Raw genomic sequence first — 27,968 nt, 5'->3', positions numbered from 1 at the left:
GCCAAAATATCCTCTAACCTCTGTGGTGTAACGTTTTTTTAAATAGCATTAAAACCACAAACCATCCAGCCCTTGTGATTAAATGTACAAACATTTGTGAATTGATAAGGCTCGTAGGTACATATGCAAAAATAAAGTGCCCCTTCCCACCCACCCCCCCCCCGAAACAGTTCTGTACAGCCAAGAGCAAGTTATTGAAAAGAAAACCTCCCGAGCTGGAAACGCAGCCAGGTTTTCAATCCTTGTTCTCATTCCTGCTTCCGACTCGGTGACGCCGGAGTATGTACAAGCAGCAGAGGTGCTGCCATGGCTGAGTCCGGCGGAGTGCCTCAGAGGGCCTTGGCGCTGGCCGGGTGCGCGGGGTGGGACGCGGGCTTCTGAGGGTAGTAGCTGTACAGGTAAACCTGCAACAGGATAGCCATGTCCACAAAGACCTGCAGGAGCCCGCAGATGGAGAACTGGAACGGGGCCTGATTCACGATGAAGTAAACGGTCTTGAACGTGTCCCCGCTGGTCCACATCAGCACCATCTTGACACTGAAAGACAGAAAAGATGGGAAGTATTTCTTGAGGAGAACTTGGCTTGGGAAGGAAGGAAGGGAGGAAGGATCAAATTCTCCACCCCACAAACTGCAGCACTCTTAACAATCACGGCTCCCACTGCCTGTGGCTATGAACATATCCAACATCTTAAAATATCCAGCTAGGATATTTGACTCAGTGGTGCTCTGTAAGCAGGACTGCCACGTGCTGACAGCACTGACCATAAACCAGAACATCACCATTTTCATCCCAGTCATCCCAGTGGTTACTTCTTGCACGGGCGATTTTGTGCTCACGCGAGGTGATGTGAGGCGCAGGCTGCTCCCGTGCGTGAACGCTTTTTTGGCATCGCAAACGCTTCCGACAGACACAAGAAACCATTTCCTATTGCAGAAAACACAAACCCAAAAACTCAAGACAGATTTCCAGTGATATGGAAAGAGGGGAAACGACACGCCCGCAGCTGTTACTGCAAGGATGAACATCACTAGGGATTTTTACCAAGGGCACGGATCAAGAGCAAGGCTCAGGCTTCCTTTTGACAGCCATCCCTGCTTTCATCTTGCTGCTCTGCTGAGCCAGCCCCCGTCCTGCAGTCCAGCTCCTGCTCCCCCCCAGCAGGAGAAGCTCTGAAGAAGAGAAGCAAGTTCTTCAAACAGACCGATTTTTTTTTTTTTCAGTGCCCTCGACAAAATGTGAATAACCGCATCTCGGAGGCTGCTTCCGAGCTTCCTGCACTTTAACAGGAAAGCTTTTTGCAGCAGCTGGATAAGCAGGAGTGGACAACAGCTTTGTAGTTCGCAGCAGTGCACATGATTTGTCACCGTTACGAGCGGTTATGTTTGGCCAGCACTGACTCCAATTCATCACCCGTGCAGCGGGGGAGGACTCGGTGCTCATTTCCCAGGCACTCGGGCAGGGAGCTGGCAGGAACTGTGTTTTGGACACAAGCACACAACGCTATCGCACGCCAAATGCCGTAGTCCACTCCCTCCCCGTATGGGAAAGGCGGCCAAGAGGATCAGTCTGTACCACCCCACCGCGTTACGGAACCACCAGCCTTTTTGTAACTCATGTCACGCCACCGAGAGCATAAAACACATCTACAATCCCATGGACCTTCCAAAGTGTGGAGGTGCAAGCAAGGCCATGAGGTTGAGTGAGCAGTCACTCCCCACCCAAGGTCATTCCAGAAATGTAAATAAATAATCAGAGAAGGAAAACAACTGGTGAGCCCACGATGCTGTCTGTGCTCACCACCTGCCTCCTACGCGTTCCCCGGCACCCAGTCAACTCACATCAGACCTACTGGAGGCTTACAGGCGCAGGCGGTGGTGGGGATTGTTTGGGATTTTAATTAGGAAGGGTGATAAACTCTTGAGGGTAATAAAACTGGCATCTGGCTTGCAGGCAGTCAACATTCCTCCTCCTCTGGTTTTAAGCTTATCAGTGTTTGCTGGGCAGCCGATCACAATTTGATTGTGAATCTGTCCTGGCGTGGTGGGGGACCCTCACTAATAGCAGATGCTAAACCTGGCAGGTCAAACCACCTGCTCGCTGTCGACAGAAAGGCAATGCAGAGATGCCACAAAATACCTGAAGAGGAATTTCACATGCAAAGGATGCAAAGTTTGAGTTGAAGGAGAACAGATTTAGATTAGATCGTAGGAAGAAATTCTTCAGTACAAGGGTGGTGAGACTTTGGAATAAATTGCCCAGAGAAGTTGTGGATGCCCCCTCCCTGGAGGTGTTCAAGGCCAAGTTGGATGGAGCCTTGAGTAGCCTGGTCTAGTTGAGAGGCGTCCCTGCCCATGACAGGGAGGCTGGATTAGATGATCTCTGAGGTCCCTTCCAGCCTATGCCATTCCATGATTCTATGATATTTGTCATATATACCCCATGGAGAAAGCTAGCTGGGTTTTAAAAGCGACCCCACAGTGCAGTGAAGACGTGGAGTCAGAAGATGTACAGCCTACAAAAGAGGTTACTCCCCCAAAGAAAGAATAATCCCCGGGGGAAGCCTTACGGACACATGGAGTTCAGCAAGCCAAGCGCTGGAAGCCCACCTCCAGCCATGTCACACACTGGGCTGAGTTTGCCAAAGCAATTCTGGGTTTTTCTGGGAAGCCACATGTGAACTCAACAGCCTGCAACACCGACTGGGCAACTCCAGGCAGCTCCAACAGCCTCTGCGTGTTCCAGAGCCCCCCTTGTCAGCGGCATCATGCCTGGGGGTCTCACTTGGACATGGCAATGCTCTACACACAGGAAAATCTTAACTTATCCTTGCAAAAATTATTTTAAAAAACGTGTGCTGGTTCTGTGCTGCTCTGCTGGAGATGGCTGAACACCAGCCTGCCCATGGGAAGGGGTAGGTGGGTTCCTGGTTTTGCTTTGCTCCCGTGTGCGGCTTTTGCTTTACTTATTAAACCGTCTTTATCTCAACCCATGAGTTTTCCCACTTTTACTCTTCTGATTCTCTCCCCCATCCCACCGCGGAGGGATGGAGCGAGAGGCTGTGTGGGGATTAGTTGCCAGCTGGGGTTAAAGCATAACAGACCTTTTTGGCACCCAACGTGGAGCTTGAAGGCTTCGAGATAAAGACAGATTTGATTGGAATGTGCTAGATGGAACTGATAGCCGTTGAGCCAACTGTCAGGCTCCTGCTCCTGCCACGGGCTCGCTGGCCTGACTGTATATTAGAGTCCAGGGCTCGTTCATGGCTGCTTTTTGCTTTTGCTGCGTGCTGTGCTGTGCCTGGGAACGTTTTGATACCAGCCGTGGCTGTGTGCCCAGGCTGGCAGGTGGCCAGGGCATCGCTGCTGCTTCTGTGCTGCCAGACTGGACAGGCTGGAACTCCGGTGTGATCTCCAGTCGAAGGGACTGTGACCTGTGGATGAGTCTACGTGGGAGCAGAACACCCTGAAGCGTCTGTGGATGTGGGTAAGGCCATGCCAGAGCAGGTACATCTCAAAGTGTCTCTGGTCGTGGTGACGTCTGCGCTGCAGCAAGTGTACCTCTGAAGGGATGGTGGCCTGAGAAGAAGTCCATGCTGGAGAAGGTACACCTTGAAGCATCTGTGCCTGTGCAGGAGGTCATGCTGGAGCGAGCGCCTCAAAGCATGAGGCCAAGGATAAGTCCACGACAGAGCAGGTACAGCCCTGGGGAGATTGCAGCCATGGGTAAGACCACGTTGGAACAGGTTTACTTCTGAAGGGACTGTGGCTCTGCATAAGGCCACGCTGGAGGGAGTACATCTCTGAAGGCACTGTGGCCCATGGATAAGGCCACGCTGGAACAGGTGCACCTCAAGGCAACTGTGGCTGTAGATAAGTCTATGCTGGAGCAGGTACACCCCTGAAGAGACTGTGGCTCGTAGAGAAGGCTCCACTTGGAGCAGGTACACCCCTAAGGGACTGCAGTCTGTGGGTAAGTCTAAGCTGGAGCAGGGGCAAGAGGATGAGTTCATTGCAATGTTAAACCCGATGGTCCTGTCCAAAGGGACCAGGGGTGCAAATTGTAATGGAAATACCTTGAAATGGTTGTAACCCATGATTTGAGTTTATATTACAGGAACCACCTGGACCAACGGAGGACAAGGCTTACAAGAAGCAGTGCAAGTGCAGCAGTGCCCCAACCTGAGTGGGTTTAGGTGCCCAATAACTCCACACCACACACCACCTCTCCTGTCCTGAGTGACCACCATGAGATAGAGCCCAAAGTCACGGACTAAGTAAACCCAATGGACGTTTTGTGAACATTTCACAGGGGTGGTCCATAGACTCGGGGAATGATCTCTGTATTCTATCAAAGGATGGGAAGGCGGGGTGGTTAATGATGATGTATTGAATGGTGTGGGACCTGAGCATGATGTAAATGGTACAGAATAAGGGATGGAGAATGTGCTGGTTCTGGCTGGGATGGAGTTCATTCTCTCCCCAGCAGCTGGTGTGGGGCTGTGGTTGGGATCTGTGCTGCCAACAGGGTCGGAGCACAGGGATGGTTCCGTGACTGCTGAGCAGCGCTGACACAGAGTCGGGGCCTTTTCTGCCTCTCAGCCCACTCCACCGGCCAGGAGGCTGGGGGGGCATGAGGAGCTGGGAGGGGGCACAGCTGGGACAGCTGACCCCAACTCGCCACAGGGCTGTTCCACACCGTGTGACGTCACGCTCAGCACGCAAAGCTGAAGGAAGGAGGAAGGGGAGGATGTTCGGAGCGATGGCATTTGCCTTCCCAAGTCACCGTTATGTGTGACGGAGCCCTGCTCTCCTGGAGATGGCTGAACACCAGCCTGCCCATGGGAAGGGGTGGGTGGGGTCCTGGTTTTGCTTTACTTATTAAACCATCTTTATCTCAAGTCACGAGTTTTCTCTTTTACTCTTCTGATTCTCTTCCCCTTCCCACTGCGGGGAGCGAGCGAGAGGCTGTGTGGGGAGTTGCCAGCTGGGGTTAAACCACAACAAAATGCAATGGGCAGTTTCAAGAACACCACCAGTCTGCCACTGAATCAAAAAATGTACATCCTCCTCTGACCAGTAGCATGGACGAAACAGCAGAGAAAACCTGCTAATCACCAAGGTACTAGAAAAATGCAAAATAAAAATTTACAAAAATATACACGGGGACAGTGTCGTGCAAGAAGTGAGAAGAGGCAATCAAGAGCCCTAGAGGAAAGCCAAGGAGACATCAGAGGAGCAGAGAGGTCAGCTGGATGAGAAGAGGGTAGGAAAAAGCTGCTGGAGCAGGCCAGGGAATGACAGGAACAGAAGAGGACCGAGAACTCAGGACACATTTCCAGTTCCCTGGAAATGACCTGAATTTGGGGTGGACAGACAGAGGAGCACAGCCTAGGACAAGGGTGTTCAGGGTTGCACTGGGTTTGTGAAGGTTATGGTAGCAGGGGAGGCTACAGGACTGGCTTCTGCCAGAAGCTCACAGAAGCTTCCCGTGTCTGACGGAGTCGATGCCATCCAGCTCCAAGACAGCCCCACCGCTGGCCAAAGCTGAGCCAGCCAGCAACAGCGGTGACACCTCTGTGACAACTTATTTAAGAAGGGAACAAACCTGCTGCACAACAGCAGCGAGAAGACAGGAGTGAGAATATGTGAGAGACAACCCTGCAGCCACCAAGGTCATGAAGAAGGAGGGGGAGAAGGTGCTCCAGGCACCGGCACAGAGATTCCCCTGCAGCCCCTGGTGAAGACCATGGTGAGGCAGGTTGTCCTCCAGCAGCCCATGGAGGGCCACAGTAGAGCAGAGATCCACCTGCAGCCCGTGGAGGACCCCGCACCAGAGCAGATGTGCCCAAAGGAGGCTGTGACCCCGCACTGGAGCAGGCTCCTGCCAGGACCTGTGAACTCCTGGAGAGTGAGGAGCCCAGGCTGGAGCAGGTTTGCTGGTAGGGCTTGTGACCGCCTGGGGGACCCACGCTGGAGCATTCCGTTTCTGAAGGACTGCACTCTGTGGAAAGGACCCACACTGGAGCAGTCTGTGAAGAACTGCAGCCCGTGGGAAGGACACACGTTGGAGAAGTTAATGAAGGACTGTCTCCTGTGGGAGGGAGCCCATGCTGGAGCAGGGGAAGAGTGTGAGGAGGAAAGAGCAACAGAGACAACGTGTGATGAACTGACTGCAATCCCCATTCCCTGTCCCTCTGTGCTGCTCGGGGGGAAGAGGTAGAGAAACTGGGAGTGAAGTTGAGCCTGGGATGAAGGGAGGGGTAGGGGGAAGGTGTTTTAAGATTTGGTTTTATTTCTCATTATCCTACTCTGATTTTAATTGGCACTAAATTAAATTAATTTCCCTGAGTCGAGTCTGTTTTGCCCATCACACTAACTGATCAGTGATCTCCCTCTCCTTATCTCAACCCATGAGCCTTTTGTTATATTTTTCTCTCCCCCCGTCCCGTTGAGGAGGGGAAATGATAGAATGGCTTGAGTGGACACCTGGCATCTAGCCAAGGTCAACCCACCACAAGGATAGAGCTAAGGAACAAGCAGAAGAGGTGTGTGCTGGCCCAGGACCCCCACCTCATCATCGCAATGTCTGCAAGCATCCCTCCCTGCCCCCAATGCCCTCTCCAATTAAGGAGGTGTCTCAATCCTCCAGTGCCCACCCCAGGGAGGGGAAAAGCTACAACTGCTGTCAGCTCTCCTCCATCCCAACCAGCACCCATCTGGCACACAGAGCCTGAAAGTTTCAGCTTGCTGAGAAACCCATTAAGTATCGGTGTAGCATCTCAGAGGAGAATAGAGCTGCCCCTGCCCCACTACCACATCCCAGGCCCACGCTTCAGGAGGCTGGAAAAGGGCTGAATGAAGTTTACACCACCACCACCACCACGGCTTCTGCCACGTCCTAATTGCCAGACGCTCGGGTACAATAGTAATGGTCCTCCCTCCTTATTTGGGCTGTGCACTTGACCATAGAATCACGGAATGGGCTGGGCTGGAAGGGACCTCAAAGATCATCCAGTTCCAACACTCCTGCCATGGGCAGGGACACTCTCCACTACACCAGGTTGCCCAAAGCCTCATCCAACCTGGCCTTGAACACTTCCAGGGATGGGGCAGCCACAGCTTCTCTGGGCAACCTGTGCCAGTGCCTCACCACCCTCAGTGTAAAACATTTCTTCCTTAGATCTAATGGAAATCTCCCCTCTTTCAGTTTAAAGCCATTGCCCCGTGACCTGTCACTACACACCCTTGTCAAAAGTCCCTCTCCAGCTTTCTTGTAGGAACTCTTCAATTCTTGTATTTATTCTTATTTTTGGAGTAGAAAAGACAGAAACCAACCGATCTTGGGCAGCTAGCTGCCTCTTACCTGCTCCAGAGGATGACAGAGCAGTGTCTGTGCAGAAAGGGAGGGGTTTATTGCCCAAAAGAAACAGAGTGCTCAGTTGGTTGTGGAGAAGGAAGAGGAAAAAGGGGAGAGCACACCCAAGCCCTTCTTCCCCTGCTCTGCTGGAACCTCTACTTGCTGAGTGAAGCTCCAGTCCCTTCCAGTAAGACGCGTGCGGCTCGTTTTTAACAAAGCCACGTGAGCGAAGCCATTCTGCGCAGCACTGGAAAAGCAGGATTCAGGAGCAATAAACTGGAAACTTTCCTGAAACAGCCCAAAGCTAAGCTGGGCAGATGTGGAAGGCAGGAGTTCTTGTGTGATCTGATCTAGGTGGTTCTGCTCCGGCAGGGGGACTGGACTAGAAGATCCTTTGAGGTCCCTTCCAATCCCTGACCTGCTGGGATTCAGTGAAACGCTCACCTTATTGATATGGAGGGTATGGTCTAGTAGGACAACACAACTTTTCTCAGCACAAACGAGTGAGCAGTGCCACAGAGCCATGTGGGGAGGCAGAAATAAACGGCAGTATTTGGTTGTGTGACAACAGAGATGCCAACTGGAGGGGCAGGAGGCAGGAACTGCGCTGGAATAGCTGGTATTGCCAGAGGCTGAAGCAGACTTGCAGTAAAAATAGCACTTCCCAGTAATGTAAATCAGTACTGCAGTATCCAATGACAACAAACTTCCAGCAAGTGCTTTCCTTCCAGTTGAGCTCGTTACAAGGAGTTGCTAATGTAGCAGCAGGCGGTGTCAAGGCTGTGTAAATTGCAGTTGACCACAAAGAGGGAAAGCTGGTGGTTTTCAATCTGAAAGAGCACTTATTTACGCTGCTGTTGGAATTAATTCTCAGAAAGACAGCATCGCTTCCCATCAGACACTAGACTAGGGGTGGGCTGGTAAATGCTGGGTTTTAATATGGTAATATAAAAACGCCCTACGGCGCTGCTGTTCCCCACCACTGATAGTAGACTTCCTAAAGACACTGTACCAACCTTCATTTGCTAAATAAATAAATAGCATGCTGGAAAACAGCATTCCCTTTTCTCCAGGAACAACTCGCTTCATTCGGGTTCCTTGTATATTGTGCATTAATTCTGAAGTGACAGCAATTAGAGGTAAACAACATCTATTAGTACACCGTACCTGCGGTCAGCCAACAAACTATCATTTTTACAGAATACTCCTGAAACTATTCAGATGCAGAAAGAGCTTGTAAAGTGTATTCAAAAGAAGAAAAACAACACACCACCCCAAAACTTTGTTTCTTCTCTTTGAGGAACTGTACTAGAGGCTGGGTAATTTACAGATCAATGAGATTAGCCAGATATTTAGGCTCAACTCCCCTTACCCAGGACTAGTGCTACTCAAATCAAAGCTTTCCAGCCTCTTCATTCCTTCTGCTCAAAACCTGGCTGTGATAGTCCCAAGCCTCTGATTTCCCCCTGGAGTCTTTCCATGCTCTGCTCAACGTTAGTCACTTCTTGGCCACTGCACCTTTCTTCCTCCTTCATCTGAAAAACTACCAAAAAAAGGATCTTGTAAAAAAAAACATGAGACGTGAAGCCCCTTCTTTCTCCTCCCTGGTAAACTAGTCTGTCTTAAGACTAGTTGCAACCATCCATGAAAATAACTGACAAAGAGTAGGACGTGAGTAGGGCTGCGGAGCAGCCGCCTGCGGAACGCGCGCCGGCACTTGGCACAAAACCTACCCAAGACGACAGACACGGCAGGACTCGCTTCCCGTTTGCACTGTAGATTTTTCTCACATCAATGTTATGACTCTGCATGTTTGTAGCTTAACACACAAACCCAAAAATACCCCGCGAGCTGGAAGACACAAAGAGAGTCAGACACCACACGGTGACTTCCGTTGAGAAATTCCGTAGTGGTTTGACCAGACGTTTCAGCACAAATAGCAACAGGAGGTACGTGTTGCCCTGATGGAATTACATCCTGCTACAGGCACAAACTTGGTGCTAACTCTGCTCGGACAGTCAATGAACTCAAAAATCCACAGTTATTTTCAGTAACAGAAAAATGAGTATAATTTATTGACCTTTATCTACTTGGAAAGTTGCTTTTTTTTCCCCCTTTCTACCCCAGGCAACTGGAACTAAAAAGAGGAGAATTGGTCTGACTCTTTTTGTGCAAGAATCAGTGGAAGCTGACCACAACTTCCCCAAATCAGGGCCAAGTGCTAGACCAAGACACAGGTGACACCAGATTCACAAATCTGACTTTTTAGATTGCCACAGTTTCAGGTGTTTATTCAAATATCAGCACTAGACTTTCCTATGTGTTAAAAAAACGGTGACAGTTCCTTAAATGACTGGGAATATAAAAGCAGAATCATTTAAGAGCTGACTAGCTACTGTTTCCTGCAGGACTAAGATCCACGGGGATGCTGCCTGTCAATGAGTATTTCCAACACCGCCTTTGGTTTCGGGAAGCGAGGAAGAGGGTGCAGAAGATATCTCTCCTGCAACCTTTTCAGCTGTTACCTCCCACAAGCCATTTGCAAGGGAATGTCTGGAAGAGAAAGCAGATTCAGTTATAACATCCTGACTCTGGAAAACTTTCAGCTCCCATTTGCAGCTCCAAAATAGTCTACTTAGAGAAGGCAGCAAGCCTCTGGAATGCTGTGCTTCAATCCGAGGCTGGCCTGCCTTCAACGCTGAAACGCAGACCAGAAAACACGAAACCCGAAGGCCGTGGTGTTTTTAACGTTGTACAGAACAAAGAAAAATTTTTAATAAATAGAGCATTTGTTCCTAACAAAAAGCCAGATGGTTTAACAAAATAAGGAGTTTTCCTGATGCTAACCAAATTGTTTGGCCTGCCAAGAATTATTAAAAGGAAAAAAAAAAAAAAATAAAAGAAAACATTTAATCAGCTATTCAAAGTGCCTGAAGTTTGAAAGCCTGGAAACTCCACCTGCGTACCCTAAGAAATGCACATTCTCTGCAGGCTCACAAATAACAAAGTTGTATGGAAAAATAGGGGAAACAGGTGTTTGTCAATTATTTTTGGCAGGTGTCGGGCACTTTGATTCCGCTTTAGAACACCCACTCAAAAGCCAGTCCTTGTTAGAACGTGTCTGCCAAAGGAGAGTCGAGGGGAAACTACAAGACACACAACGTGGGGCTGGGGGTGGTGGACAGTCCAGGATCACTGGTATGGGAATGGCCTCTGGCTATTTCAAGCAGCTCTGCCTAAAGTTTAGTCTGTGAAGGTCCAGAAACTGGTGACCCTTAACGGCTACAAAATATTCCTAATATTCCTACAAGTTGTGCTGCAGGAAGAAGGGCAGCAGGTCTTACCCACCTCAAACACCCGAAGTCTGGGCGGCAGGTGTGAACATACATCTGGTGTGGATCAGAGCAAAGACTTCAACCACAGGTCACACCAGTGCCCTTCCTGCCCAGAGACACAAATGGATACTGGCCAGACTGTGAAACTCAGGTCTGCTCAGACACGTGGTACGAACATGTATGTGAGATGGGCTCTGCTTCTGCTGCTGGTGGATTTGGAAGCTTTGAGACCTGCTGCCATAGAATCATGGAATGGTTTGGGTTGGAAGGAACCTCCAAGATCATCTAGTTCCAACCCCCCTGCCATGGGCAGGGACACCCTCCACTACACCAGGTTGCTCGAAGCCCCATCCAACCTGGCCTTGAACACTTCCAGGGATGGGGCAGCCACAACTTCTCTGGGCAACCTGTGCCAGTGCCTCATCACCCTCATCTTCATCACAGTCAGTATTACCATTATGGATATTTGTATCCTTGCATCTCAGTCTACACGTCTCCAAACCCAAATCTCATTTTATTTCCATCCCCTACTTCTAATTCCACTCAGTGCTCAGCCCTACTGCACTGAGGGAGACAGTTCTGCAACCACGTACGTAGGCAACTTATCCCACTTGCACAACTGGCTGCGGTGAACTCCGACAAAACAACACAGGTGCTGGAATTTCAAGAATCGAGGCACTTTTGTTCCCAAATTTGTTAGGTAACAGAGGAAAAAGACGTTTTTAGAAAACTTCCATCTCTCAGGTGCCTTCATGGTAAGCTCAACTCTGACCTTTTATGACTTAGCAAGACCTGACCTTAACTATGCAAAGCACCTTGCACGACACTTCCTTGCCAGCAGAAAAGAGGGCTCAAACTTCACGGAATGTTTTTGTAGCAGAAGCACAATGACTTTTCTCTTGTATTTCAAATTTTGAGGGCACAGAGGAAAGCACCAACCGAAGAGACATGCCAGCAGTGTTTTACTCCTATTATTGTAAAGAAGCCTTGAACTATTTGTAAAAGATGAATGTTTTTGGTTTGAAGTCATCTGCTTTGAATTTACTTTTTGAACTGATGGGATGAGGTGCCAAGGGAAGAGAAATGAGAAAGAGGTTCGATGTGTGCAAGAGCTTTAGCAGTCCACACTGGGCTCCAGTCTGAACGATGCTTCAGGGAAGTGGGTATCACTTCGGAAGGAAGGTGCCCCACTCCCTCCTGGGTTTTTCCACTTGCCTCTTCCTTCAGTTCCTGAAATTCTCAGATGTGCTGAGTGCACGGGGCACAAAGAACTGTCTTTGGAGCCTCGTGCTGTGCTGCTGCAGACCTTGAGAGGACAGCTCCAGGGAGACACAGCAGGCAAGGACGGAGGTGAACGACCCGCCGGCCACGTGTCTACGGAGTTGGGCAGAGTGCAGGTCCTTGAACCTGGAGCACCGAAAAGGGAAGGGAAAGAACACGGGATTAAAGGCAGAGGGATCACAGGGCTGCTGTGACTGAAAAGAGGGTGTGGAGGACAGAATCTGTTTGCCTCCTGGGATGAGAACGAAATTATTTCAGTCCCTCTGTTCACATGCTGACGGGACACTGCCCTCATTCTGAGTGCACTGAAGAGAGACCGAGCCTGTTGACTTTCCTGATGTGGTAACTCTTCAAAGGGAGAAGAAACCAGAAATCTTCTGAGGACTAGAGACCACTTTCTTCAACCTCTTAACATGAAACCAGCCAGATTCAAGATGTTCCTGGTATCTATTAGAACGGCAAATGAAAAGGGGAAGAGAGAAGAGAAGCTGTAACTGGTTAAGCTTTACAGTTGCACCAAAATCTCCTCCATCCAGTCATGAAAATTGTTCACTGACTACTCCCCAAACTCCTGCAAACCTGGACGTGCATGCAAAATCCAAAAACGAGAAACCCCAGACTGTTTTATACAAAGACCACCACGAAGGACAACAGTAACCAGCTGATCGGTGCCACAGCAGTGGAAGAAGAAACATCACCACAGCAAAACAATGCAACGAGTCCAACTTCTCCAGAAAATGGTGTGAATGCTGGCTGGAGCCTCAGAAGCAATGACAAAGATTTCTGCAGACACACAGAGAAAAATAAAGACCCAAGTATAAAGAAAGAGCATTTAGGAAGACGAATACCATCACAGAACCACAGTAAATGATAAGAATAGTTTAAAATAGGCAATTTGTAAGCACACTGACAGCTAGTTTTGATTAACTTAGTGCAATAGGAAAGGCAGGAAAACTAAGGAATGGCCTATACAACATTAATTAAGTACAAACCACTTAAGTAGTGCTAATAATTCTGCATTTGCCTGATGTATTTCTGGCTTACATTTAAGCCCTTGACTTCTCCACTTGCCAGGGCCTCAGATTTACCTTTTAGTTCCCAATTATTCTCTTGAAAACCACTTTCTCTTATAATTTAGTCCCTTATGCTCATCTATACAATGCTTTCTGAAATGAAAAACTGCTTCACAGTTGGGTCAGATAATTTGAACCCACAAAGCCATTCTGCCTTTTTTTAAAATTTTCTTTTTTAACTAAATGGCCCCTGTTTCCCGTACCCCTTTTCCACCTTCTCTATTTCCACTGTTTAATACATAAAGTAGCTACTATTTTAAGAATAAGAGTAGACACTGTCCTACCAGCATCTAGGGGCTAGAATTCCAAAAGAAGAATTTCTGAAGAGAAACAGTTCTCTCTATTCCACAGCTTCCTTGGTGTTAGTCCCAGACCAGGCACCACTGACACCACCACTGTACTGGCCAATGTCTGCTTTAAGTACATGGCATATTCAGAAAAGGAAATCTCTCATGTAGGCATCCTTTATCCTTGCTCCTATTTCTTTGGTTTTGCTTTCTCATCATGCAATTTCTGCAAGTCAGAAACAGGAGCTGGGAAAAAAAAAAACGATAATAAATCAACACTGCCACTGCCTGCATCATCCTCTTTTAACTTTCCTTCTTTTTAGCATTTTTAAAGTCCTTTTCCAATTAATTTCTCTTTCTCCTTTACTGAACCTCCCAAAGAAGCAGAGCTATGTAACAAAGTTGCTCCAACAAATGTCAATTGCATCCAATATCTCTTTTTAATGGAACTAAATTTATTCTTTAGTCAAGAAGCTAATGCATAGTTAGTTCCTGAGCAGAAACATCCACAACTCTTGCTACTTGTTCAAAAACTTCCTCAGGCTAGAAAAATCCCAAGAAACCACAGCAGTGGCATTTTTAGAGCACTTGCCCAATCTTCTTAAATCTAAATTCTCACTAGTGGAGGTGAGAACTGGTGGCCAGACACAGGTTAGCTGGTCCTGAGTAAAGCCTACTGCTGTTGTAGATGCCCCATCCCTGGAAGTGTTCAAGACCAGGCTGGATGAGGCTTGGGGCAACCTGGTGTAGTGGAGGGTGTCCCTGCCCATGGCAGGGGGGTTGGAACTGGATGGTCTTTGAGGTCCCTTCCAACCCAAACCATTCTGTGATTCTATGATCTGTTCATCCCAGCACCTGAATAATCCAATACAGGCAGAAGAATCTAGCAGCTTGCATTAATCTTCCTGGAGTTTGCAATAAAGCCAGGACAAACGCTGTCCTCGGAAGTCAAAAGCTTCTCTTAAAAAATTATATCAAGAGCTGAATGTCATAAAGGAAAAGGCTGCAGAGCAGTACTAGAGAAAAGCATCCCACAACAAAATTTTATCTCCCTAAGAAATACTGTCTTCTAGTGTTTTTAATATTATCCATAGGACAAAGAGGAAATAACATCTCAGGATACACATTTAAAATCATTTCTTCCTTTCGTACCTCTTTCCACTGCACTCATTTCACTGGATGCCCTTCGGATAAAGGTGGGCTCGTAACGCGCTCGCAGCTGCCGCGCGCCTCGTAAAACACTTCTGGATGGAAAAGCATTCTTAAAATTTGCAACTCTTGGCTTCTGAGACTAACTGCTGACTGCTCCCCCTCCAGTGACTTGTGGTTTTTAAAACAGGATAACGACAGTGACCGACCCGGCACAGCCACAGGAGGGACGGAATTAATATTTTCCTTATTTCATCGCACATTGAATGCAATACTGAGATTTTTCCTCATTCAGCCTTTTCGGGCCAGATTTCTCCAGACAGGCTCACACCAAGACAAAAGCAGGGGAACTGCTTGTCCCAGCTGGCTCTGGGTGGCAAAGTCCTGAGCCTTTGACCCAAAGTCAGCCAAACTCCACAGAGGCTGCAGGATGAAGGTTCCTTCCAAGCAGACGGGAAACTGGCCACGGGCTAGCAAAGAGACCTGGGAAACAGCTCGCAGAGGGATGACACAGCCCTTCCCTGGTTCTGTTCCTCAGATCTTCCAGCTGTGCACGTGGCCCTAAGCCAGGCACACCAGGAGCACACCAGGAGCACACCAGGAGCACACCGACTGCTGTAAGAGGACCTTGTTTTTTGGACTCGCATGTGTCCAAGCTAACCACTGATGGCCACATCTGAGTACCACCTGGAGCGTGGCTCCTGAGACTTCAAGGTACACAGCCCAGTTCAGTCCCACTGCCAGACCTCCTTCTTGCACCCGGGGAGGTTCTGCCATCCAGCAGCTCTGAACTCCAAGCAGACTGAAAAGAAACTGCTGCTCCATGGAGTTGGAGCAGCAGCTGACAGTCAAAAAGGGTCGCTGCCAGGTGATTTTGATGAGCTTTTGTGAAAAACTTTGAACAAAGGGTAGTTATTTTTTCCAGAGCAGGGCAGCAGACAGGAATGCAATAAACAGACTGCCCTGGAACAAACCCACCCTTGTGCAGTCCCAGGGTTGACACAGACCCATGTAGGACAGCACACGTACAGCTTTGTCACAGACATACAGAGGAACACCCTCCACCCTCCTCCTTTGGGGGAGGCAGGTCGGATAGGGTTAGGAAGGGTGCCCAGTAACACCAGTGCCTGCATGAGCCCGTGCCTCCCACAGAGACGAGGTTCTCCCCACCCCTGTGCAAAAGCACACGCTTTCCCCCTTGCAGGAGCTCCACAAAGGCTGTTGTCCCCACCAGGATGTGGTTCCTCCATTCAGCTGACCAGCAGGTCCCCACCTCTGTGTGCAGCAATGCTGCTGCCAGGTCCAGAGCCCACCTCCCCTCCATCTCCACTGCCTCTCGTGGAACCCTACCTCTTCTCATGACCTGCAGTTTATTAGAAGGGGAAAGCAACTGGGAGGCAAGCATCTTCGAAGGAGTGAGAACACAAAGGCAAATGATAGAGGAAGTTCTTGTCTGTATGACTTTTGTCACAAAGCAAAAGCAGTTGGTAGTACGAGGAGCATCAGATCCCAAACGTAGCAGAGGCAGCATCATTGCCTCCTGGAACATGAGAGGGAGGGGTGTTTCTGATATCAAGATCTTGAAATATTTTACCATATAATATAAAAAATATTTACAAGTGACGAGCAACCTTTAAACCTCATAATGTTTTTTTTTCCATAGGATGCCTCCTATATTCAGAAGCTCTTGAGTTTTGAGGTTGCCTTCCTCCTTACGTTCCCGATGCAAACATAACCATACTTATGACTCTAATCCATCCTGGTAACAATTAATGCCATTAAACTACTCTTTTACTAGGTGACAGGCCAGAACCAGTTTAGTTCTTCAACCGAATAGAGATTAAATTACGTGATTATTTCCTTGATAAGTATTAACTCGTACCACAGTTCATCACAAAAGCACTTCTGTCAAAGTTATTACCATAATGAATAGAATTATGACTGCACTATTTGGGTTTGCAACTATTCAAAAGTACTTACATGCTTGAACAAAGCTCTCAGTTTCTATAAAGTGCTAATTCCAAAAGTAATGAGATGAATTGTTAAAGAGAACAACACGAAAATTTCTGTTCCTTTGACTAGCTTAGTTCTGTTTACTTAACCACGGGAAGATTTCCAGCCCATCAGGGCATACTACACAATCTGCCCTCCACAAAAGCTATTACTCAGCATGCATCTCCTTTCTGCTTTTATTTCCATTGCTTTCCAACTTTTCCTTTGGTCTCTGCTCTCTCAGAGAACAGAGAAAACTACAGGACCTAGTAATGATATTGCTACAAAAAGAAGGAAAATGAGAGAAGTAGGGAGACATGGAGACACAGATAAAAATAAGAAGCAATGAGGAGCTCTATCCAGCAGAACAGAGGTATCGAAGAACTGGAAGATGCGTTCTCAAGAGTACTACAAGGCACATAACTGATTCTTTCACTTCAGCCATGCCCTGTTACAATAAAAATCATACCCTCGACTTCTCGTGCAAAAAGAACAGGGTGACGGGCGGCGGGTGGCCTGTAAGGTTATTTGTTTGCTGCCTTTTATCAGAAAAAATACAACGTTTGAGCAGTCTGGCAGGATACCCTGATCAGATGCAGCCACATACCGTAACCTTATTCTCCATTTCTATTTTCTCAGTTTAGTTTTTTACATTTAGGAAAGGAATTGTTTGCTAAAGCAGAAACAGACTTAACGTATCAGCTGCTGCATCCCATTCTGCCCCAAGAGAGAAATGCGTGTTGCTGCTTTCCTCGGCCAAGCCATGAGGACTTCCAAACAACCCCTCCTCTGGCAGTCGGAACGGTGGTGATGTTTACCAGGGACACGATGGGCTCCAACCATGCACCACAGGTGCCAGAACTACTGAAGCTTAAGAAGTTACCACCTCCCACCAGGATGTGATAATTGTCCAGAAGGTCACTAAGCAAACAGCTTAATTCTCGTTGCTCTCCCCCGTTAAGAGAAAGCCACAAAGACACTTGAAACTCATCGATTTTACTTTGCCTGAAAAAAAGAAAGAGCACGAACGTGCGTTTGCATGAACATGCTCCAACTGCAGTAAAGCAGCATCAGCTGTACGTTGTCCCACCAGTCCCTAGACCCACCAACGCCCGATGCAAAGTACTGCTGAACCAGAGAGGGGAATGCATTCAGGAGAACCCATGGGCACAGCTGATGAGGAGGGTGGCTATTGCTGGACCTGGTTCTGTTTGATGGCAAGGGAACAAGAGCTTTTATGCTATTGTCTCTTGACTAAACACAGCAGCTCTTGCCAAGCAGCTTTAGAAGAGAATTCCGCAATTCTGTGCTTAATGCTTTACAAAGAAAGCAGTGTTGTGAAGCACAAAGGGGTTTTATTTTTCTCCATTTGCTAAATAGCATATACAGGAAATTGGAAAACTGCAACTCAGGTCCCCAGAGAGGAGCTAAGGGAAAGCAAAACACAATCTGGCAGCAGCTATCATAATGCAGCGTTATGATTTACAGATAAAAAACATAAAGGGAAAAGTCAAATCAGAGCATGAAGAAGGTCTAGTAGGTAAATTGCCTTCTGGATATCACAGGTACAGAATTTTCCAAGGCAGTGCATGAAAAATACCCCATTGTTTTGGAAGTAAATCCTGACTCACTCTGTACCAAAGGGGACCTCAGTTAAAAAACGCCTTAAGTATCAAAGCAAATTTCTGAAGATCCCCTCCACAACATTTCAAGCTAGAAAAGAACTTAAAGTTGACGTCACAAATGATCACAGCACTCCATGAACTGAATTTGCTGCTGTACTGTTTCTACAGACCCGTGCGCTGATGCACCACGATGAACATTTTCCTTCTTAACAAGTTTCACAAGTTGCCTTTGCAATTTGGAAATCTTCGTGTTATGACCGAGATCCCCAGTAAACAGTATGAAAAGATAATCCAGTTTAATGCCCCAACAGCGGGCACGAGATTAAAGTTTTCTGTCCCACGCTTGTTCACAGAACATCATGACTGTAAACGTCGTTTGAGATTTTTTAGATGTCAGTTACGAGCTTTTACACATAAATACATAGTGATGTCATGTGCTACATACATAATAATGTATTATGAAAAAGTGATGAGTAGTTATGCGAGACAAAGTGATGAGCTAATACGTGAGTTAGATTGAGAGAGTTATTTGCTGCAGGCTCAAAATATTTTCTTCCTCTGCTTTTGATATGCAAGATCTCTTTAGCCCATTTCCAATTATCAGTGTAGCACAGCTGGAGCTGAGCGACAATACGTTGCTAATGGCAACAGCTGTAGTTTTCCATGTTTCTCTTACTAAAACGTCTTTCACCTTGGAACTGGCCAGCTGGACTTGGACAACGGGTCACACCTCAGAGGAGCGACTGAGCTCCCACTGCCTTCAGCAGCACTGCAACAGCTCCTACTGACAGAGAATCTACTCCGACAGCTGTTGTGTTTTCAAGTAGAATTTAGAAAGATGACATCTCCCTGCCTGAAAAAGTATTCCCACGCTACACAAAGATTTACCTACACGCAGACGCACGCGCTTCCTTGCTTTATGTAAGACAAACACCATACCTCATTCCTTCTGTAGACCTGTTCTGGTAGTTACGGTAGAGTTGGGGAACGCCCAGCATGGCCTCGGTGAACACCGCGAGGAAGCCCAGCGTCTCCACGAAGAGAGATGAGTCAAGCCAGAGGTAAGTGATGTAACCAGTTACACCAGTGAAGGTCAGGACGCATTGCACGTAGTCTGTAAACTTGCTCCAATGCCAAAAATAGTTCAAGTCGAAATCTGCAACAGAAGAGGAATGGAAGAAGAATAAAATATGTTTTCCCAACCGGGACTCAAGCAGGGTGGGATTGACAACTGGGAAGCGTGAGGGAGTCGCTGTCAGTCTTTGGGGGTAGGGGAAGGTAAAAAACAAGGGAAACAATTAGGAAAAAAAAAAACAAACAACAAACTGGAAAAAAAAAAACCACACAAAAAACCCCAGCAAACTCAAAACAACCCCCCCAAAAAAATAGGAGTCTTGATTTGGAAAACATTTTTTTGGTGGGGGTGTTCAATAAGGAAACCATAAAACTTGGCTGTGGCTTTTGCCGGCCCCGCTGAGCGCGGGGCGCATGCCCGTTCCTACATCCCTCACGGCAAAACCCAGCATCCTCTTAGGATGAGAGAAAGAACAAACCAGTTTGAGTGACACGTCAGCAGCACACCGCTGGAAGACACGCAGCTGCCTTACTGATGAATAATAAAACACACAACCCCATCACCCATGACTGGACAGCAATAACAACGTCATTTCGAATAATTATTAATTAATAATTATTAACTCTGAAATAACCGTTCCTTAGCAGGTGCTGTTCATGTCTTCCAAATAATACTTTCATTTTCTTTATCTTTTCACACTTTCACATCATTATCAGTCTGGCCCTCACTCTTTATTAACTACTCTCCCCTTTTTAATCCTTGGCAAACTCATGCCTCAAGACAACCACAGGCTGCATCCAGTTGAATCATTTTACTTTGCCACACAAAGAGGAAGGAGAAACTGGCCAGGAGTCACGTCCAACCTGTAGCATTGTCAGCCATCACCTAGAACTGAACTGAATCATCTGTGGCACAGCCACTGTCGATGTTGACCTTCAGTATTTTATGGCAGTGGCTCCTCAGCCTCAGAATTCAGAGACACAAGACAAAAGGTAGGCCCAGTGCTGGCACAGCCCACACAGCATGTGAGCATCACACGTTTCTGGAGCTTTGTGAAGGCTTTCCTTTGTGGAGATGAAGGAAGAACAAAATAGAACGGAGCAGAAAAAAGAAGGCACAAGACAACCACAACTGCAGGAAAAACATTATCCATTTTAATTTCTCTCTACTGCGTTTTCTGGAGAGGAGCAGAGTCAACGAGAACCTCTGACATGGCAGAAGGAATCAGAGACACCCAAAACTCCCATTCCTTTTACTTTGCCTGACCCACATCTGCGAAACATAAAATAGCAAGAGGTGTAACAGAGTAAATTCACACTAATTGTGGCAGTTGCATGAGCAACAGCAAGCAAGTGACCTGACCCAACACAACAAATCTGACACTACGTAACGGTTACATGAGCAATAGATGCTCTCTGGGACAGAGGCATTTGGGCTTACAAGTGGGACAGAATAATGAACAGCAGAAGAAAAGAGGATGAAAAGAAAGATAAAGTTGGTGGGGTTACAGGCCAGTTAAAAAAACAACCTCCATTCTGGGAAAGGAGAGCGACTGATGGTTTTTGAGTACTGCTGCACTGAAGTCCATTTCCATTCACGTAAGTCCCTGAACCTAGTGTTAGGCAGCCAAGAAATCTGGTAATGATGATAATTTACTCATCATCCTTTGTCTGAAGATCTTAAGTATTATATTTATTATAATAACATACACAGATGAGAAAACTATCGTGTGAAACAAGACTTCAGCTGAAGCAGGAGAGTTAATTAGCAGCACAGGAAAGACACTGAGATTCTCTTTTGCTCCAAACTATCGTGACACTATACAGTCTCCATTTCCCTGTTCTAGATTATGAGTAAGTTCTAGTTGCTGCCATAAACTTTGCTTGGTAATGCCCTCCTGAAAGACAGACAGACAAAATGAGATAAGAACAATTATATAAGGAAATTCTGGAGGCACAGGAGCGAGCTGTCCCTGTGTGCCGGAAGTCGAGCCGCCGGGGTAGAAAACCAGCTTGGATGACAAAGGAGATTTGGGAACATCTCAAAAGAAAAAGGGATGTCTATAAGTCTTGGAAGAATGGGCAGGCATCCAGGAATCAATACAGGGAGGAAGTTAGGGCATGTAGGGAGATAATCAGGGGGGCAAAAGCCCAATTGGAACTTAGACTAGCCAGCTCTGTAAGGGACAACAAAAAGTCTTTCTATAACTATATTAATAACAAAAGGAGGGCTAAAGATCACCTCCAGCCCCTACTGGACTCAGGGGGTACGTTAGTCACTAGGGATGAGGACAAGGCTGAGGTCCTTAATGCCTTCTTTGCCTCAGTCTTTAATAATAAGGTCAGTAGTTCCCAGGTGAGCTGGCCTATGGTGTCTGAGAGCAGGGAGGGAGAGCAGATCGAAGCTCCTGTGATCCAAGAGGAACGGGTCAAGGATCTGCTCCTTCGGCTGGATGCCCACAAGTCTATGGGGCCTGATGGTATCCACCCGAGAGTCCTGAGAGAGCTGGCGGATGTCATTGCCAAACCCCTGTCCATTATCTTTGGGCAGTCTTGGCTCACTGGGGAAGTTCCGCTGGACTGGAGGCTGGCGGACGTTGCCCCCATTTACAAAAAAGGGCGGAAGGAGGATCCGGGGAACTACAGGCCTGTCAGTCTGACCTCGGTGACGGGCAAAGTCATGGAACAGGTTATCTTGAGTGCTATTAATGAGCACATACAGGTTAACCGGGTGATCAGGCCCAGTCAACATGGGTTTATGAAAGGCAGGTCTTGCCAATCAAACCTGATCACCTTCTATGACAGGGTGAGCCGCCTGGTTGACGAGGGAAGGGCTGTGGATGTAGTTTTCCTTGACCTCAGTAAAGCCTTTGGTACAGTTTCTCATAGTGTTCTGGTGGAGAAACTGGTAACTGCTGGCCTGGATAGGCACACCCTCCTTTGGGTTAAAAACTGGCTGGATGGCCGGGCCCAAAGAGTGGTGGTCAATGGGGCTAAATCCGGCTGGAGGCCGGTCACCAGTGGGGTTCCCCAGGGCTCAGTGCTGGGTCCAGTTCTGTTTAACATCTTTATCGATGACCTGGATGAGGGGATTGAATGTACCCTCAGTAAGTTTGCGGACGACACCAAGCTGGGAGGCTGTGTCGATCTGCTCGAGGGTAGGGAGGCCCTTCAGAGGGATTTGAACAGACTGGATCGTTGGGCCGAGGCCAATGGCATGAGCTTTAATAAGGCCAAGGGCAGAGTCCTTCACTTGGGGTATAAAAACCCCAAGCATCGCTACAGGCTCGGGGAAGAGTGGCTGGAGAGCTGCCTGGCGGAGAAGCACCTGGGGGTCTTGGTTGACTACCGGCTTGATATGAGCCAGCAGCGTGCCCAGGTGGCCAAAAAGGCCAATGGGATACTGGCGTGTATAAAGAATAGTGTGACCAGCAGGAACAGGGAAGTGATCCTGCCCCTGTACTCGGCACTGGTGAGGCCGCACCTGGAATATTGTGCCCAGTTTTGGGCCCCTCGCTTTCAGAGAGATATTGAGCTCCTGGAGCGAGTCCAAAGAAGGGCGACTAAACTGGTCAAGGGGCTGGAAAATAAAACTTATGGGGAGCGGCTGAGGGAGTTGGGGCTGTTTAGCCTGGAGAAGAGGAGGCTGAGGGGAGACCTGATTACAGCCTACAAATACTTGAGAAGGGATGGTGGGGAGGTGGGGGAAGGGCTCTTTACATTAGTGATGGGTGATAGAACAAGAGGAAATGGGTATAAGCTTAGTCAGGGGAGATTCAGGTTGGATGTTAGGAAGTATTTCTTCTCTGAAAGGGTTGTCAGCCACTGGAATAGGCTGCCCAGGGAGGTGGTTGAGTCCCCATCCCTGGATGTGTTTAAGAATAGGGTGGATGATCTACTTGGGGATATGGTTTAATGGGGATTAGGGATGGTTGGACTCGATGATCTCTAAGGTCTTTTCCAACCTAGAAATCTATGAAATCTATGAATATCCTTAGTAGTAGCCTTACACAAAACCATCTGAGTTATCTTAAAACCAACCCAATACATAATCACTATTTGCTCTACTTAAGAGATGTAGTTTCAAAATGCAGAATTCTATTTTAGGACATTACATATCACCAGACTCTGCATTACCAACGACTTCCTGGAAGAAGGAAAAGAGTGACTGAATTTAAAAAAAAAAAAAAGGTAGAGAATGGCATACCTGACCCTTCATATAGGTTGTAGTTTCTCTGGCTCTTACTCCAACTGCTAAACTGTTTTGCCACATGATTGCTTTTTTTTTTTTTTTTACCCAAGGCTGAAACTTATCTTCTCTGACAAATGGTTTCAAAAATTCAGAGGGGGGGGGGCGGAAAGAAGAGAAAAAAACAAAGACGAGAAAAAAACAAAGAAGAGAAAAAAACAAAGAAGAGAAAAAAACAAAGAGGAGAAAAAACAAAGAGGAGAAAAAAAAAAGAAGAGAAAAGAAGAGAAAAAAAGAGAGAAAAGAAGAGAAAAAAGAAGAGGGAAAAAGAGAAAAGAAGAGAAAAAAAGAAGAGAAAAAAAGAAGAGAAAAAAAGAAGAGAAAAAAAGAAGAGAAAAAAAGAAGAGAAAAAAAGAAGAGAAAAAAAGAAGAGGAAAAAAAAGAAGAGGAAAAAAAAGAAGAGGAAAAAAAAATCACATCTCTATCACTTCAAGGTTTGGAAATAAACTGTGACTCATTTTTCCAAGTGGATCCCTTCTCAAGGGGGTTCAAACACAATTAGTTCTCTAATAGGAACGATTAGTGTTGGTTGTGCTGAGTACTGTGACAGGGATATGCAAAAAATAGGCTTTTAAATGCTTAAAAACAAGAGGGAACTGTCCCTTAAAAAAAAAAAAGTTTTAAAACCAGAACAAAATCCACACATGTTCAGACCAGTCGTGCCCCCCTCCACACAGAGCAATCCGCAGCAGAGGGCAGAGGCAGGTGGAGCCATGACTGTCCCAAGCAGCCAGCCAGAGGACACCGATCCGTGCCCTGGGCCACGTTACCTGAGGTGCAGAACTGCACAAAGTTATAAATATTACTGCAAACGTTATTGAAATGTGAAGAAAATGATGACTAATAAAGACAATATTGGGATTTGCAATTTGCAACTGGATATTGCATCCAGTTCTGGAGTCCCCAACATAAGAAGGACATGGACCAGTTGGAGAGGGTCCAGAGGAGGGCCACGAAGATGATAAGAGGGCTGGAGCACCTTTCCTATGAGGACAGGCTGAAAGAGTTGGGGCTGTTCAGCCTGGAGAAGAGGAGGCTCCGGGGTGACCTTATAGCGGTCTTCCAGTACCTCAAGGGGGCCTACAAGAAAGATGGGGACAGGCTGTTCAGGAGGGCCTGTTGTGATAGGACAAGGGGTAATGGTTTTAAAATAGAGGGAGGTAGATTCAGATGGGATATTAGGAAAAAATTTTTTACCATGAGAGTTGTAGAACACTGGAACAGGTTGCCCAGAGAGGTGGTGGATGCTCCATCCCTGGAGACGTTCAAGGCCAGGTTGGACAAGGCCCTGAGCAACCTGATCTAGTTGGAGATATCCCTGTTCCTTGCAGGGGGGTTGGACTAGATGACCTTTGAAGGTCCCTTCCAGCCCTAACCATTCTATGATTCTATGATTTTTTCCCCCTTTTCTCCAGCAAGCATCCCCCTTTTCTTTAAAAAGACGAAGCAAGAAATCCCACTGCACCACAACTTATTTCTATCAAACATCTCAAAATCTGTTCACGTGAAATCCGGATCTTTCCGTGCCCTGAAATGGGGAGGCACTGCTTGCACACCGACTCCATTCACCAGCTCCCCGTCCTGCCCAGAGAGAAATCCATGTCGAGTGTGTTACCGTTTGAACTGCACCAGCTGAGCATGGCTAACTCCCAGTCGCTAACTGGGACTAACAAGTCCCTGGCTTGATGTGAACGGGCATCGTGGCAGTGAAAGGTACAATATCTTATTGCCCACCCCTGAGCTCTTTAATCCACTCGGCGAGTCGCATTTTAAACATGTTAATCCATCGATAGATGACAGATTTGCGTAGGAAAATCCTATGGATACTGGGGGAAGGAGTGGCTCAGTAGGTTCTTTGTGCACTGACTGGAGAAGAGTCTACACAGCTTGAGGGTGAAGAAAGATGAGATTAAAAGACCTCCTCTGGGAAGCACATCGCACGTCAGAGAGCAAAAATGTAAAGCAGGCAGAGACAGCGTTGCAAATAACCATGGTCAGCATCAGCCGAGCCAAAACACAAGTAGAAAATTCAGGATTCTGCTGTGGGATAGATACCAAGTGACACGAAGAAGAGTCCACAGTATCAACTTTCACTTAAGGATGACACAGAGGTCCAAACAGTTACATTATTTTTAGTCAAGAGCATTCTATACCTCGCCAGCCACCACGTGAGTTCCTTTCTGGAAAGTGAAGCAAAGACTTTGACATCCTAAAAATTATTTACTGCAGCTCTCAGTTTCCCTTGCTGGTTGCATCTCATTTTGCACCTTGACCTTTCTAATTCTGTACCTACGCCCTTGCGCTACATTCGCTTATACTTCTCTTTAGTCATTTGACCCAGTTCCCACTTTTGTTTGGTTCCTTCTTGCGTTTGAAGTCAAGGAAGAGCTTGCAATTTACATTTCTCATCTTTGTGAGGTGGGAGAGTTTGTGTGAGCCCTTTGTAGAGCTTCCCCAAGGAAATGAACTCCTTCCTTCTTATGAAGGCTGGTGGTTTTATTTTACTGTGTTCCCTCCCGCTCCTTAAATCATAGAATCATAGAATGGTTTGGGTTGGAAGGGACCTCAAAGATCATCCAGTTCCAACCCCCGTGCCATGAGCAGGGACACCCTCCACTACACCAGGTTGCCCAAAGCCTCATCCAACCTGGCCTTGAACACTGCCAGGGATGGGGCATCTACAGCTTCTCTGGGCAGCCTGTTCCAGTGCCTCACCACCCTCTGAGTGAAAAATTTCTTCCTTATATCTAACCTAAATCTGCCCTCTTTCAGTTTAAATCCATTGCCCCTTGTCCTATCACTACACACCCTTGTAAAAAGTCCCTCTCCAGCTTTCCTGTAGGCCCCCTTTAGGTACTGGAAAGCTGCTATAAAATCACCCCGGAGCCTTCTCTTCTCCAGGCTGAACAGCCCCAACTCTCTCAGCCTGTCTTCACAGCAGAGGTGCTCCAGCCCTCGGAGCATCTTTGTGACCCTCCTCTGGACTCACTCCAGCAGCTCCATGTCCTTCTTGTTTTGGGGACTCCAGAGCTGAACACAGTATTCCAGGTGGGGTCTCACGAGAGCTGAGTAGAGGGGCAGAATAAACATCATCAATTCACAGTCATTCACCCAAACTGCCTTCCATAATCAAACTCTTGATCTCCTCTAGGAAAAACATTGGAAGAGCACACTGGGCAGTCTCTACTCCTGAGCACCTTTCTAAACAGATGTCTGGGTAGTTAATCCTCCTCCCCCCAGGTTACAGCTAAGTCTTGTGCTTTGGGAGACTGCTGTTCAAAGAAGGTCCAATTTCCACCATCTAACTCTGGACCATGGTGCCAGCCCACCCGACCTGACCGTTCCCGTCACAGCCTACTCCTGCACACCACCAAAGGAATCCAGCCCGCGCAGTTGGATGTCCAACGCCTCCCTCAACACTGGAATCCAAAACCGAGGGCTTAGATGCTGTGAAAGAGCCTGATAACGGCAATTCAGCCAACTTGGAAGAGTTACAAAATGCAGGCACAGCTGGGAATTATTTCAGGTTATTATCCATGGTCTGTTTACTGTCAAACGTACAGGTGGTTCGAGGATGCTGGAGCTGGAACCCCCAACTCCCTGCCCTGCCTGTGGGTCTCACCCACCAGGTGACGGTGCAGCAGGCTCCCCGTCACCAGCTCTTTCACTTGCCTCAAGCAGCTCGTTGTCTCTGCTGGAAAAGGGATCCAGCTCCCAGCAGTGGGCAAACACGATGCCCATCCTCATCCCAGCCTGGCAACACGGGCACCTCTTTGGGAAGCTGGAAGACGCATCCTCATCCCAGCCTGGCAACACGGCATCTCTTTGGGAAGCTGGAAGACGCATCCTCATTCCAGCCTGGCAACACGGGCACCTCTTTGGGAAGCTGGAAGACGCATCCTCATCCCAGCCTGGCAACACGGGCATCGCTTTGGGCAGCTGGAAGACGCAGACTTGTGTCCCCAGGCCAACAAGAGCAACGAACTCGAACCTCTCCCACCTCGAGTGAGTGCTCGAAGCTACACACAGGCACCACGCTCAGCAGTGTCATCTGAAAATTAATCAATTTTGCCACGTTCTCCCAGAAGGACTCAGGTGGCACCTGCTGCAGGTGGGGCCCGGGCAGCAGATTCTGAAAAGGAGACTTTTGCACTTGCAGTCCTCCAGCTGCCGAAAATCCTCCGGCATCTGCCTCGGGCGTTAGCTGTCTCCCTGGCAATCCTGATTTCCGATGCCTCACCTCAAGCCAGCAGCAGGATTACAGAGAAGCCCGCGGGTACCACTCGCCCCCTTCCTTATTCAGAGCAGCTCCCAGCCAGCAGGCAGGTTTCTCTGACCCTCTGTTCCAAAATTCCTGCGTACCCCCCAGGGCACCCAGGAAATAACTGGGGTGACAGGAGCAGGAAGGCTCTGCGTGACTGTTACCAGGCGATCCAGAACTTCTCCTATCACTCTCATCAACTACATATCCAGCTAGGCACTTTCTTCTTTCCTTACAGAAAGAAGGAAGGAAGCAGCATTAGAGACAGACAGCGAGAACTGAT

At 47.7% G+C, this 27,968-nt stretch overlaps 1 protein-coding gene across 1 annotated transcript; it reads right to left on the bottom strand.

Annotated features, from left to right (window-relative positions):
- Positions 1-177: 177 nt before the first annotated feature.
- SLC66A2 (solute carrier family 66 member 2) lies at positions 178-27,165 on the bottom strand. The gene is made up of 4 exons (XM_086615181.1): positions 27,097-27,165; positions 23,383-23,434; positions 19,041-19,257; positions 178-537 (listed from the first exon to the last, which is right to left on the bottom strand). Exons 1-4 carry the CDS (start codon positions 27,163-27,165, stop codon positions 330-332), a joined length of 546 nt encoding a protein of 181 aa, XP_086471307.1. The 3' UTR covers positions 178-329.
- Positions 27,166-27,968: the final 803 nt, after the last annotated feature.

Source organism: Tauraco erythrolophus, chromosome 7, assembly GCF_009769465.1.
Source record: "Tauraco erythrolophus isolate bTauEry1 chromosome 7, bTauEry1.pri, whole genome shotgun sequence".
Taxonomy (NCBI): Eukaryota; Metazoa; Chordata; class Aves; order Musophagiformes; family Musophagidae; genus Tauraco; species Tauraco erythrolophus.
The sequence above is the reverse complement of the archived record's forward strand: the minus strand, read 5'-3'. Positions and strand labels throughout refer to the sequence as shown.

Coding starts and splice junctions, on each gene's coding strand:
- SLC66A2 (XM_086615181.1), bottom strand. CDS start 27,165: ATGGGCATCGTGTTTGCCCACTGCTGGGAGCTGGATCCCTTTTCCAGC. Junction 23,435..27,096: donor GAGACAACGAGCTGCTTGAG/GCAAGTGAAAGA, acceptor GTGGCAAAACAG/TTTAGCAGTTGGAGTAAGAG. Junction 19,258..23,382: donor CAACCTATATGAAGGGTCAG/GTATGCCATTCT, acceptor CTTCTGTTGCAG/ATTTCGACTTGAACTATTTT.